Source organism: Salvelinus namaycush, chromosome 15 (assembly GCF_016432855.1).
Source record: "Salvelinus namaycush isolate Seneca chromosome 15, SaNama_1.0, whole genome shotgun sequence".
Lineage (NCBI taxonomy): Eukaryota > Metazoa > Chordata > Actinopteri > Salmoniformes > Salmonidae > Salvelinus > Salvelinus namaycush.
The window spans coordinates 37629426-37644225 of NC_052321.1; the positions used below are offsets into that span (position 1 = coordinate 37629426).

At 43.0% G+C, this 14800-nt stretch overlaps 1 protein-coding gene across 1 annotated transcript in view; it reads left to right on the forward strand.

Moving 5' to 3' along the window:
* Positions 1–14800, forward strand: part of syne1b (spectrin repeat containing, nuclear envelope 1b) — a 131597-nt gene that overhangs the window by 16826 nt on the left and 99971 nt on the right. The window contains exons 18-29 of the mRNA XM_039009135.1: positions 2454–2618; positions 2887–3039; positions 9172–9315; positions 9566–9733; positions 10044–10202; positions 10494–10658; positions 10918–11052; positions 11280–11438; positions 11740–11948; positions 12806–12914; positions 13149–13313; positions 14379–14546. Coding sequence (XP_038865063.1) covers positions 2454–2618; positions 2887–3039; positions 9172–9315; positions 9566–9733; positions 10044–10202; positions 10494–10658; positions 10918–11052; positions 11280–11438; positions 11740–11948; positions 12806–12914; positions 13149–13313; positions 14379–14546 — 1899 coding nt within the window. The remainder of the gene's footprint in view (positions 1–2453; positions 2619–2886; positions 3040–9171; positions 9316–9565; positions 9734–10043; positions 10203–10493; positions 10659–10917; positions 11053–11279; positions 11439–11739; positions 11949–12805; positions 12915–13148; positions 13314–14378; positions 14547–14800) is intronic.

Genomic DNA, 14800 nt, shown 5'->3' on the forward strand with positions numbered 1-14800 from the left:
TGCGCTCTGCCACACTAAAACGAGAGCCTTTTGTTAAGACATGTTGCTAGCTAGCTAGGTAAACAATGAACCATAATCCCAACTCATGACGTTACTACCCTGCATGAATCTGCAGGTAGCTAACCAACCAGATTCAATGTTAGCTAGCTAACATTAGGCTATAACTAGTGGCTTTGAGATACGAATTATAAGATCATACACGTAACATTAGTTAGCGAGCCAGCTAACGTTTGCTAGTTAGCTAACAGTACACTTGAAATGAAAATACTTTATGTTAAAATTAGAAACGTGTAATATCTGAAAATGTAGCTAGCTAGACTATCTTACCCGTATACATCATGGTTGGACGCGTCTTCTGTCGGATGCCATGGTTGCCCTTAGTTTGAAGATGTTATCCAGAGGCAGGTGTTTTCTCCATCTCCTTAGCTATCATACTCGAATTCCACTGATTTCAAAACTCAGTCCTCCAGAAAGTGGAGAGCATACACGTAACGTTAGCCAGCAAGCCAGCCAGCTAACGTTAGCTAGCTAACAGTACACTTTAACTTGACATTAGGTTTATGCAGATTTACTACAGATAAAAATTTATAAAAGTCGGTGTTAGACAGGATTACTGCTATATGGCAGACCAATCCAAATTAATCTCTCGGCATGTCCAGCCCACTCAATATCTTAGCGGGAAGGTTGCCCTCTTTTTCTGTGGCTAAACCAACTAGGTTCGTAATTTAACAATTTTATTTGTATTTACAGATGTCATACAAGTTTGTTATTAAGGCACATGAAAGTACACATGTTCGAGAAGGCATTTCTGCCCCAAAAAAACACATTTTGATTAACAAAAGGTTTACGTTCAAATGGCTCCCCTGTGAAGTAGTGACCCGATACATACGCCTAGTTCCCTGAAATGGGTCACATTTACATAAGTATTCAGACCCTTTACTCAGTATTTTGTTGAAGCACCTTTCGCAGCGGTTACAGCCTCGAGTCTTCTTGTGTATGATGCTACAAGTTTGGCACACCTGTATTTGGGGAATTTCTCCCATTCTTCTCTGCACATCCTCAAGCTCTGTCAGGTTGGATGGGGGGCTTCGATGCACAACTATTTTCAGGTCTCTCCAGAGCTGTTTGATCGGGTTCAAGTTCGAGCTCTGGCTGGCCCACTCAAGGATATTCAGAGACTTGTCCCGAAGCCAATCCTGCGTTGTCTTGGCTGTGTGCTTAGGGTCGTTGTTCTGTTGGAAGGTGAACATTTGCTGAGCGCTCTGGAGCAGGTTTTCATCAAGGATCTCTCTGTACTTTATTTCGTTCATCTTTCCTTCAATCCTGACTAGTCTCCCTTCTGCTGAAAAACATCCCCCACAGCATGACGCTACCACCACCATGCTTCACCGTAGGGATGGTGCTAGGTTTCTTCCAGATGTGACGCTTGGCATTCAGGCCAAAGAGTTCAATCTTGGTTTCATCAGACCAGAGAATCTTGTTTTTCATGGTCTGAGTCCTTTAGGTGTCCTTTGGCAAACTCCAAGTGGGCTGTCATGTGCCTTTTACTGAGGAGAGGCTTCCGTCTGGCTACCATAAAGGCCTTATTGGTGGAGTGCTGCAGAGATGGTTGCCTTTATGGAAGGTTCTCCCGTCTCCACAGAGGAACTCTGTCGCTCAGTCAGAGTGACCATCGGGTTCTTGGTCACCTCCCTGACCAAGGCTCTTCTCCCCCGATTGCTCAGTTTGGCCGGGCGGCCAGCTCTAGGAAGAGTCTTGGTGGATCCAAACTTCTTCCATTTAAGAATGATGGAGGACACTGTGTTTTTGCGGACCTTCAATGCTTCAGGTACCCTTCCCCAGATCTGTGCCTCGACACAATCCTATCTCCTTTGACCTCATGACTTGGTTTTTGCTCTGACATGAACTGTAGGACCTTATATAAACAGGTGTGTGCCTTTCCAAATCATGTCCTATCAATTTAATTTACCACGGGTGGACTCCAATCAAATTGTAGAAACATCTCAAGGATGATCAATGGAAACAGGATGCACCTGAGCTCAATTTAGAGTCTCATAGCAAAGGGTCTGAATACTTATGTAAATACAGTATTTCTGTTTTTTATATTTGATAAATTAGCAAACATTTCTAAAAACCTGTTTTCACTTTCTCATTATGGGGTATTGTGTGTAGATTTTTAAAATGTATTTATTTATTTAATCCATTTTAGAATAAGGCTGTAACGTAAGAAAATGTGGAAAAGGTCAAGCAGTCTGAATACTTTCCGAATGTATTGTATATGCTTTTTGGGTCAACATTACATTTGAAGCGCTGTGCCAAAATACTCTTTCTGGCTGTGTAGACACCCACTATGTCTGTTGGCCTCTTTAAAGAATATTCAATGTAGTATATTCTATGCTCACAGCTATTGCTATCAATTGTGTAGAGTTTCTGTCTTTCTTCTTCACCCCTAGGACTTCTTCCGGAACCTTCCTCACTGGATCCAGCAGCACATGGACATGAATGATGCAGGGAACTTCCTGATCGAGACATGCGACGAGACCGTCTCCAGAGACCTTAAGCAGCAGCTGCTTCTTCTCAATGGGAGGTGGAGAGAGCTGTTCGTTAAAGTCAAACATGTAAATTATTTTAAAAAATCTCCTATTTTTCCTGCACCTACAGTAGATTATGATTATTAAGAAGCATACTTCTGGATAGGCCCTGAAACATGGCTGTAGACTCATAGACACCATATTAGTCCACAGCCATGTGTCAGGGCTAACCACAATTATTTAGGCTGTGAGACTCAGGTGTCATGAAATATCTTGGCATTGCTTTTATAAGAAAAGTTCACATTGAATGCTCAAATTATAAAGACATTCATTGTATTCACTGTTTCCATGGCAGTATGCTAGAGCGGATGAGGTGGACAAGTTGAAACAGGACTATCAGGACTCTATCGCTACTCTCAAAACTTTCATGAATGCAACCAATGACAAGATGACTGCCCCTGTCCAAGTGTCCTTCCTGAATGTCAGGACATTCGTTCAAGATGTTGAGGTACCCATCACGCACATACAGTGCCTTAAGAAAATATTTATAACCCCTTGACTTATTCAAAATAATGACAAAGTGAATAGATGTTTTTAGACATTTTGGCAAATGTATTGAAAATCAAATACAGAATACAGAAATATGTAATTTACATAAGAATTCACATCCCTTTGCTATGTAAACTCCAAATTGAGCTCAGGCGCATCCAATTTAATTTGATCATCCTTGAGATGTCACTTCAAGTTGATTGGAGCACCTGTGGCCAATTCAATTGTTTGGACATGATTTAGAAAAGAAACACACCTGTCTATACAAGGTCCCACAGTTGACAGTGCATGTCAGAGCAGAAACTATACCATGTCCAAAGAACTGTCCGTAGATCTCTGAGATGATTAGGTATATATCTGGGGAAGGTTATTAAACAATTTCTAGAGTGTTGAAAGTTTCCAAGGGCACAGTGGTTTCCATCATTGGGAAATTGAAAAAATATGGAACTACCCAGACTGCCTAGAGCTGGTCGTCCAATCAAACTGAGCAACTGGGCAAGAAGGACTTTGGTCAGGGAGGTGACCAAGAACCCGAAGACCACTCTGACAGAACTACAGAGTTGCTTGGCGGATATGGGAGAACCTGCCAGAAGGACAACAGTCTCTATAGCACTTCACCAATCTGGGCTTTATGGGAGAGTGGTAAAATGGAAGCCACTCCTGATAAAAAGGCATGCCTGGAGTTTGCAAAAAGGCATGTGAAATACTGAGAGCATAAGGGAAAAGATTATGTGGTCTGATGAGACACAAAATGTAACAGCTCATTACCCGTCTAACACCATCCCTACCATGAAGCATGGTGGTGGCAGTATCATGCTATGGGGACACTTTTCAGTGGCAGGGACTGGAAGACTGGTAAGGATAGAGGGGGGAAAAGAATGGAGTCAAATACAAGCAAATCCTTGATGAGAACTTGCTTCAGAGTGCAAACGACCTTAAACTGGGGCGAAGAATTATGTTCTAACAGGACAATGACCACAAGCATACAGCCAAAGCAATGCTGGAATGGCTTCAGAACAAGAATGTGAAAGTCCTTGAGTGGTCCATCCAAAGCCCAGACTTGAATCCCATTGAAAATCTGTGAAAAGACTTAAAAATTGTTGTTCACCGCCGCTCTACATCTATGCTGAACAAAAATATAAAAGAAATTCATAAACTATGGATTTTATATGACTGGGAACACAGATATGCATATGTTGGTCACTGATACCTTAAAAAAAAGTTACGGGCATGGATCCGAAAACCAGTCAGTATCTGGTCTGACCAGATTGTGACAAAGAGTGGCCGGTGGAATGTTGTCCTGCTCTTCAATGGCTGTGCAAAGTTTCTGGATATTGGTGGGAACTGGAACACGCTGGCGTACACGTCCCTCTAGAGCATCCCAAACATGTTTAATTGGTAATTGTCTGGTGGGAATGCAGGCCATGGGAAAACAGGGATAAAAAAAAAATTGTGTACAGATCCTTGTGATATGGGGCCGTGCATTATCATGCTGAAACATGAGGTGATAGCGGCGGATTAATGGCACGACAATGGGCCTCAGGATCTCGTCACGGTATCGCTTTGCGTTCAAATTGCCATTGATAAAATGCAATTGTGTTCGTTGTCCGTAACTAATGCCTGCCCATACCATAACCCTACCGGCATCATGGGACACTATGTTCACAAAGTTGACATTAGCAAACCGCTCGCCCACACAACGCCATACACGCTGTCTGCCATCTGCCCGGTACAGTTGAAACTGGGATTCATCCGTGAAGAGCACACTTCTCCAACATGCACCAGTGGCCATCGAAGGTGAGCAATTACCCACTGAAGTTGGTTACGACGCCAAACTGCAGTCAGTTCAAGACCCTAGTGAGGATGACGAGTATCCAGACGAGCTTCCCTGAGACGGTTTCTGACAGTTTGTGCAGAAATTCTTTGGTTGTGCAAACCCAGTTTCATCAGCTGTCCGGGTGGATGGTCTCAGACGATCCCGCAGGTGAAGAAGCCGGATGTGGAGGTGCTGGGCTGGCGTTGTTACACGTGGTCTTAGGTTGTGAGGCCGGTAGGACGTAGTGCCAAATTATCTAAACAATGTTGGAGGCGGCTTATGGTAGAGAAATGTGACTCACCACCTGGATTCGGTCCTATGTAGCAAAATTTGAAATTACATTGGATAAAAGTAGAAACTCAGAGTTAGGAAATGCTATATCATACACTGCAGTTGAGGAACAATGGGAAAGTAATTCTGCTTTGAAAGTTGATACACTTTTGAAAAAATGGCCCTTGAATGTTTTGATACACCTACTGAAGAGTCTTTCTTTGTCTACACCCATTCAGCATTGTTCACATCCTCATAAGCATTAGCCCCATGTCCACCCATCTCTTTAAGGATTCACATTTGAGGTCATGTGCTAAACAGAGTGAGTAGTGTAGTAAATAACCAAAGATTTCAAGACTTCAAGTGGTAAAAGTAGTAGCCTACAATAAGGAAAAAACTCTAGGTAGAAATACACTTTATCTTGGCCTATATCCTAATCTGACTTTGGTGCAGGCCATGTTCTTCACATTACCGTCTCTGGTAAACACACACTATATCAAATAAAATCTATGTTTATTTGTCACATGCACAGGATACAGAAGGTGTAAACGGTACAGTGAAATGGTTACTTACAAATTTGCATAGTAGCAATATCAAAAATAGTAAGTGTCCAGATACAAATATTTTTAAATGATTAGATGATGCTTACCCAGACACACTTGTCTAAATTGATGGGTCATGTGAAAGAAATGCTGTAACCAACCTCCAGTCACTATTGTCTAGACATATACACATGTTCATGAAATACAATAGATGGCCATAATAACCCCCCAGACACACCTGGCTAACATGATTTGTCATGTAATCGTCTGGAGAAGTGAAGTCTTTTATGTAGACATGTAGCTAGCTAGATAAACAATGAACCGGCATAATCCCAACTCATACTACTACCACCAATACAAACTGATTGTCATAGCTGTAGTATGAATCTGCAGGTAGCTAAAGCTAACCAACTAGGTTCAGTGTTAGCTAGCTAGCTAACATTAGGCTATAACTAGCAATGCAAATGTATTTCTGATTAGAATAATATTACTACACTATACACGTAATGTTAGCTAGCGAGCCAGGAAGCTAACGTTCGCTAGCTAGCTAACAGTATGCTTTAACTTGCAATGAAAATTACTTTCTGACAAAATTAGGAATGTATAATATCTGAAAATGTAGCTAGACTCTTACCCATATACATGAATGAATGCTTTACGGCAGACTGGAACCATTTAACTCCGTTATGATGGTAGCTACATCTTGTTTGGCCAGCGTTGTGTCAAGTCATTTCGGTTCACACTGACCGTGGCGTGTGCAGAAAGTAGCCCATCACAACTTTTTCCAACTGATCTGTCGATGGCGCCTGCTAAATTCAGGGCATCGATGTTGTTGAGTAAAGTAGCAAAACTTTTGTAGTTCCTGATGGCTAACGTTATATCTTTAAAAAAAGCAGCGAAAGAAAGGATTATCAATCAATCAATCAAATGTATTTATAAAGTTATTTTTATATCACCCAATGTCACGAAGTGTTGTACAGAAACCTAGCCTAAAACCCCAAACAGCAAGCAATGCAGATGTAGAAGTACGGTGGCTAGGAAAAACTCCCTAGAAAGGCCAGAATCTAGGAAGCAGGCTCTGAGGGGTGGCTAGTCCTCTTCTGGCTGTGCCGGGTGGAGATTTTAACAGTGCATGGCCAGGATGTTCAAACGTTCATAGATGACCAGCAGGGTCAGATAATAATAATCACAGTGGTTGTAGAGGGTGCAACAGGTCAGCACCTCAGGAGTAAATGTCAGTTGGCTTTTCATAGCCGATCATTCAGAGTTAGAGACAGCAGGTGCGGTAGAGAGAGAGTCCAAAACAGCAGGTCCGGGACAAGGTAGCACGTCCGGTGAACAGGTCAGGGTTCCATAACCGCAGGCAGAACAGTTAAAAATGGAGAAGCAGCACGACCAGGTGGACTGGGGACAGCAAGGAGTCATCAGGCCAGCTAGTCCTGAGGCATGGTCCTTGGGCTTAGGTCCTCCGAGAGAAAGAGAGAGAGAAGGAGAGAAAAAGAGAGATTTAGAGGGAGCATTCTTAAATTCACAGAGGACACCGGATAAGAAAGGACAAATACTTCAGATATAACAGACTGACCTTACCTCTCCACTGAGAATCCCAGTGGAGAGAGGGGAACCGGCCAGGCAGAGATAGCAAGGGCGGTTCATTGCTCAAGTGCCTTTCCGTTCACCTTCACACCCCTGGCTCAGACTACACTCAATCATAGGACCTACTGAAGAGATGAGTCTTCAATAAAGGTTGAGTCTGCATCTCTCACATGGATAGGCAGACCATTCCATAAAAATTAAGCTCTATAGGAGAAAGCCCTGCCTCCAGCTGTTTGGTTAGAAACTCTAGGGACAGTAAGGAGCCCTGCGTCTTGTGACTGTAGCGTATGTGTAGGTATGTACGGCAGGACCAAATCGTAAAGATAGGTTCAGGAGCAAGCCCATGTAATACTTAGTAGGTTAGCAGTAAAACCTTGAAATCAGCCCTTGCCTTAACAGGAAGCCAGTGTAGAGAGGCTATCACTGGAGTAATATGATCAAATTTGTTGGTTCTAGTCAAGATTCTAGCAGCCGTGTTTAGCACTAACTGAAGTTTATTTAGTGCTTTATCTGGGTAGCCAGAAAAGTAGAGCATTGCAGTAGTCTAATCTAGAAGTGACAAAAGCATGGATACATTTTCTGCATCAATTTTGGACAGAAAATGAATTTTTGCAATGTCACAAAGATGGAAAAAGCTGTCCTTGAACTATTCTTGATATGTTCGTCAAATGAGAGATCAGGGTCCAGAGTAACGCCGACACATACTTAGCAGCTCATGTTATAGACAGAAGCATGCTACATGGCGGACCATTCCAAACTCATCTCCCGGGATGTCCAGCCCATCCATTATCTCAGCCAATCATGGCTAGCGGGAAGGTTCCTGGCTTTTTCCGTCGCTAAAACCAACTAGGCTCGTAATTTAACAAATTGATTCATATTTACATATGGAATACAAGTTTGTTATTAAGGTTCACATGCCTCTCCTGTGAAGTAGTGACATGCAACATACGCCTAGCTTCCTGAAACGGGTCACAATTAAACATTAGTGCCATTTGCACGCTCCCTCAACTTGAGACAACTGTGGCATTGTGTTGTGTGACAAAACTGCACATTTTAGAGTGGCCACAAGGTGCACCTGTGTAATGATCATGCTGTTTAATCAGGTGGATGGATTATGTTGGCAAAGAAGAATTGCTCAGTAACAGGTATGTAAACAAACATTTTAGAGAAATAAGCTTTTTGTGTGTATGAAACATTGCTGGGATCTTTTATTTCAGCTCATGAAACATGAGCCCAACACTTTAAAACACTTTTGCGTTTATATTTTTGTTCAGTGTAATTAAACAAAACTTGAGAAAATCTTCAAGGAAGAATGAGATAAAATCCCCAAGTCCAGATGTGCAAAGTTGATACAGACATACCCAAGACGACTCAAAGCTGTAATCGCAGCCAAAGGTGCTTCTGCAAAGTATTGACTCAGGGGTATGAATACTTATGTAAATTAGATATTTCTGTATTTTATTTTCAATAAATGTGCATAAATTCTAAAATCATGTTTTCACTTTGTCATTATGGGGTATTGTGTGTAGATGGTTGAGATAAAACTCATTATAACCCATTTTGAATTCAGGCTGTTAACATAACAAAATGTGGAATAAGTTAATCGGTATGAATACTTTCTGAAGGCACACAGAATATACAGAACATGCACATTTGCTTTTCTTTCAAAATTGATTGAACTATCTATAAAGTTTTCAGCTTGGCTCACTTTGTTGCAATGTCATCAGGCTGTTATTGTAAATCAAAAAATGTTTCCGTTATAGACATTCCTGGTTACGTAAATGTTAAATCAATTAATGAATACATAAATAATAAAAGTAAGAAGAAATGGACCGATGTTTGATCTCTGTCCTTCCGCATCCCTTTCCAGGACATCAAGCACAAAGTGCCTGCCATGGAGGCAGCCTGTAAGACAGCCACCCGCACCGCCCAACTGCTGACCAAGGACACACCCCCGGATGAGGTCTCAACGATGCTGGCTGTCATGGCTTCTATCAAGGAGGAGATGAGCAAGGTGACCATCCATCTCACCTGTTCCTGTTCGAATTGTTCAAAATTGCATCTTTCCCTCCTCCTTTCCTTGGAATAATCATTGATCAGATATTACTAGATTGCTGAAAGTTATTTACTGGAAGCCCTGCTTTCACCTAGCCAACTTTGTTAGATCAGTGATTACCTCTGTCTATCGCCTAGTCTTTCCGATCAGCCATGCCTCTCCAGATGACCTTAACACTCCCTCTCTCCCTGTGCCCTCCTTCCACCAGATAAGGGAGAGGTGTCTGCCGCTGCTGCGGGAGGCCCAGTCACTGCTTCCCCCTCTGGAGGAGATGGAGAAGAACATCACAGGGTTCTACCAGGCTCTGGAGAAGGCTAGCCACATCACCTGCTCCAGGGACTCAGAGGCCCCCGGGGACTTCAAACAGAAATGCCAAGTGAGATCAGGAGGGTCAGGGGTTGAATAGAATGAGTGATGAAACGTGCTTGAGGGATTAGGTTTTGGTTGCCGTTCAAAGTGTTAGACCGACTTCTACATAAGCAAAACATAATTCTACATAAGTCTCATATATGAAGAACCTAAGACACTGTGCTGTTACGTTTTATTAAAACATTATTTTACCCGTTAGTTAACACTACTTAATTGCCTAATTAGTTAACATGAACAAATTGCTTAATTTACCCATTTATGTTATTACTAGTAACCCAAAGTCTCTAAACTCTACTACCCTGGTTCTGCCTTTCCAGGAGCTGGTGACCTTCACCCAGAGCTGTAAGAAGTGTCTGACAGTGATTGAGAAGAACCATCAGGGCATCCAGAGAACCCTGGACAGCAGTAAGACCCTACAGCACATGGACATGGCCCTGCTGCAGAAGAGAGTTGTTGACCTGCAGGCGTCCTCACGGGTACTAGACATGACTATACATGGCACTGCAGGCTTCACGGTTAGGTTAGGGCTGTGTGTAATTTTGGAAATGACTGAATAAACATAATCGATCTTGATCAATCAAATCATGGGGGTTTTGACAGAGGAAACGTATGTAGCGCACTGTATAATGTGAGGGAGAGAGCGCCTGAATGATGTAGCCGCGCTATACAGCATGTTCAAATCAATTCAAAATAACTTTACTGTCCCTGAAGGACATGATGGTGATGATGAGACTGCTTGTGAGTATGTCTGTATTTGTGTGTCACAGGCCATGATCAAGGAGTCCACTGACTGGAGGAAACACATGGAGGCCAACAGCAGCTTAATGAAGAGGTTTGATGAGTCCCGTGTCGAGCTGGAGAAGGTGCTCAAGGTGGCTCAGGCCTCTCTGATGGAGAGAGGCCACCCAGAAGACCTGCTCAGAAAACACACAGTAAGACAAGAGCTTGCTCATGGATAGGACCAGGGTTTTAGATGTTGTTTGATCTGGACTTAGCCTGGTCCCAGATCTGTTTGTGCGACCTTGCCAACTCTTATGTTTAATGTTTGGCATGACAATGGCTGCACACTTGGCTGCACAGCACAAACAGACCTGGACCAGGCTAATCTTGTCTAGGGAATCAGTAGATAAGGGGAGGAGGGGTAGGATCATAAGGAAAATCTCAGTGACAAATATTTGTCAATATTTGCAGGAGTTCTTTGGGCAGTTGGACCAGCGGGTCCTCAATGCGTTCCTGAAAGCGTGTGATGAGTTGACAGACATCCTGCCAGAACAGGAGCAGCAGACTCTGCAAGAGACAGTCAGGAAACTGCACAAACACTGGAAGGTTGGTGCCATGTTGACAAAAAGGACACGTACTAGCTATCATAATCATTCAAAGCCTATCAAATTCCTCTTCAATGTCTTGTGCACTTCGTCAGTCCTGGATAGACCTTCATTGCATTGTATAGTATGTTCAGGTTAACAGTGAGACTGAAAGAGTCCCTCACTCTTTCCTTCTTTCCCTCCCTCCCTCCCTCACTCCCTCCCTCTTTCCTTCCCTCCCTCTCTCAGGATGTCCAGACAGAGGCGCCCTACCATCTGCTGCAACTGAAGGTAGAGGTGGAGGGAAGCAAGCTGATGGTCTCCCTTCAGGAGTGTCAGTCAGAGCTGACCAGGGAGAACAGACACCTGGCTGGCATGGGGAGCGAGAGGCTGGTCAAGGAACACAGGGTGAGACGGGTTGATGGCTGTGGTCTCCATCCTGATCTAATAGTGATCTCTATTGCATGGTGCAACTCAGTTTGCTTTGCCGAGATCACATGATCTGGCCCATATCAGGCAGTGAATGTGTGGGGACTGTCACTCTACCCTGTAGAATAAAACCTATCACAATCACAGTGCTGGTCCACAGTGCATATTTCAGAAATTGCATTTCATGACATAAGTTATTGTTTGATGATTGTCAATGTATTTGGCACTTGATGTCTCCCTATGATAGAGTTTGTCACGTTAACAATGTACCTTTCTGCAGGGCTTCTTCAGAGAGAAGGGTCCTCAGTCTCTGTGTGAGAAGAGACTACAGCTGATGGAGGAACTGTGTCAGAAGCTCCCGGACAGAGACCCAGCCCACCAGACTCTGGACAGCTCTAAGAAGGCCTACTCTGAACTCCGGGAGGAGATAGACAGCACCCATCACAAACTGATGCATCACCCTGACAAGTGGAAGGACTTTAACACTAGGTAATAAGGCCTCACAAATGATGCTGATCCAAGACTGTCATGATGATGATTTGTATGATCTTATTAATCATCATAACGTATCATTTTGTTTTGTTTTTGTTTCAAGTCCAAGGACCTTTTCTGCCTTTTCGTAGTCACTCATTACTCACTATCCATATTTATGCACTGACTAATAACAAACCAGGGGCGTCAATTGGGTTTGGCAGAGTATGGCAGTTGCCATACCGTAGCGTAGCTCAACAACAACAATTTAAAATAGGCTACTGAAATCATTCCAATCCTGATTAAAAAGGGAAATGCAGTTTAGCGGATAGAAGGGCAGGCTTTTTTCTGGCTGGCTGAGCGGTGGGAAGTCTTTAGAGCGCATTGAGTCGAGGCATCTGCTGTGAACAGCGCAACTTTTCTCTTAAAACAGTGCAGAGGTGGAAGATGGCTGTAGATGGCTAGGTAACTGCTGTTTGACTTCACATGAAACTAAACTAGAGTTTTTAATCCCGGCACTAAACTAGTGAGCAGCAGCAGCTAATTGCTGTATGTTTGTAGAATGATAAATCCCCTAATATCGACTGAAGGGAATGAGGCTAGGTGATAGTGGCTGTAGTAAATGTTGCTTGTTTTCGCTGTTTTAGAATGTTTAAATTGTGTAGAAATACATTAAATGAGCTTAAAAAATGTATTGGGTGGGGGGATCCCCCCTTCCTCAACCACCCCCACCCTGTCACTTTGCCATACCCTAGGTTTAGCTGAAATGACGCCACTGTAACAAACCACTAATCTATTTACTATTTAAACCTAATGAAAACTGAAATATTGGGTAGATATACAGTATGATCATACTTTGCACATCTTCATCCCAGGTTCTCTGAGCTGTCAGCCTGGCTGTCGTCTAAAGAGAGCCAACTCAGACTGCTGAGGAAGCGAGCCAATGACCCCAGCAAGTACGGACAGGTCAAGTCCACCATTACAGTAAGTTGGAGTCCCCCTGTGTGTACGACAATGCATATACTTTATGTTTTAAAGACATCAGGGTCGTGTTCATTAGGAACCAAACTAACATAAATGGACTAAAACAGGGAGGGAATACCTGGACTTTCCTTTTCAAAATGTTTTTCAATGGTGCACCCTACTCATTATGACCCTGTTGAGCTAAATACACTGTACAGAACAGTAACCATTGACACCTTACTCTCCCTTCTCCAGGAGCTGAGGAACGATGCAGAGCTGCAGGAGGGGAACCTGGGCTGGCTAAAATCCCGTCTGGCTGTGCTGATAGAGATCTCCTCTGAGACAGATGCACAGAGGCAGGCTGGGGCCCTGAATAAACTTTCCACCAACTTCAAGGGCCTCCTCTTCTATCTAACTGAGGTAAGGAAATTAAGCTTGGGAAGGGCATTACATTACATAAGGTTTGTTCCACCTCGAAAAGCACAAAGAATAGGAGTTTTGACACCCAGTATCTCAGATTGTTTGTAGTATGTAGTTAGAAACAGATTTTTTTTTAAAGCTAATAGCAGGAACAGCACCATCTAGTGGTCAGAACCTGGTGAAATCAGGATTTAGGATGGGACATAAACCTAACAACTTCAATGATGAATTTCTCTGAAGATGGGAAAAAACATCACCAAATTCACTGAGAATAGATTACATAGGTTGAAGAAGCAATACTCCAAGCCGCAGCTCCATACTACTTGTCAGACATAGATAACTGATACTGTATACTGGCTTTTATGGTGGGATTGGCATGAGGGCTGCAACCATAGTCAGAATTGCATGTAGAACTTTATGGCTGCAACACTCTTCTGTCGCTGAAGTCTGTCTTTTGCAACAGTTTGTCCCATGAGAAGCCTATCTCCTCCAGATTGACATTAGTGGTCCTTATTACAGGTCCTAGCAGTGTCTATCTGGATCAATCCTGGAGCTTAATTATTGTATTAAATATAGTCTGTCTTATTGAAGAATAGTCTAATATAAATCAACATGCTGTAAGCCAGGTAGCCAGCGCTGTAGCATAACCCTTGTCCGGGCCACACAGTCAGAACCACAGCATTATATTGCACCCACATTCCTGATACTCTCTCTCTGTGGTTTCATCATCGATCCACTACTATCACTACCTTAAGGTGATATGTTATCGATTGTTTGGGTCGGCTAGGGTTCCTTATCACTGAGTGAGGCTGTTTCGCTTTCCTCTGTGTTGTCTCCAAGTCTGTTTTACCAACTTACATTGTCCTTATACCAAGAGTTGTTGAATATATTTTCTTCTTTAGTTTGCTCCACTGTTCTTGCACCTTGGTTTGAATGTGAGGTATCTCAGTATTTTTTGGTGTCTAAGTCATGTTTGTCCATGTTAAAGTCCTGCATTTGTTTTGTTTGGAAATGGGAATTCAATAAAAAAAAATATATATATTCTCTTGTGTTTTTGTCTCCCAGTCTGAGAAGTTGGTGCTGGCGGTGGGGGACTGTGTGCAGTTCAGGGAGGAGGTGCGTGGTACGCTGGATGAGCTGGTGCAGGGTCAGCAGGAGGTACACCAGGAAGTGACCAGGATACTGGACTCTGAGACTGTCAGGGAGGCCCAGCAACTGCTCCAGGTTCACCAGGTAAGTCGGACTGGAGTGGAGCACCACTGGCTGTCTATGTTAGATGGATAACTGGCCGCACATTGCTTCTGATTAGATTGAGCTACTCTCAAAGGTTTATGCGATGTAAAAAGATTGAGTTGGAGCAACAAACGTTGCCCTGGCTGTTGGAACTTTACATTGTATTCGTTAAAGAAAATTGTTTTTTTGTGGTTGTTGGAAATGTCATTTTTCTTGTCATACTGAACAGTCGATGCATTCTTTTTTCAAACAGT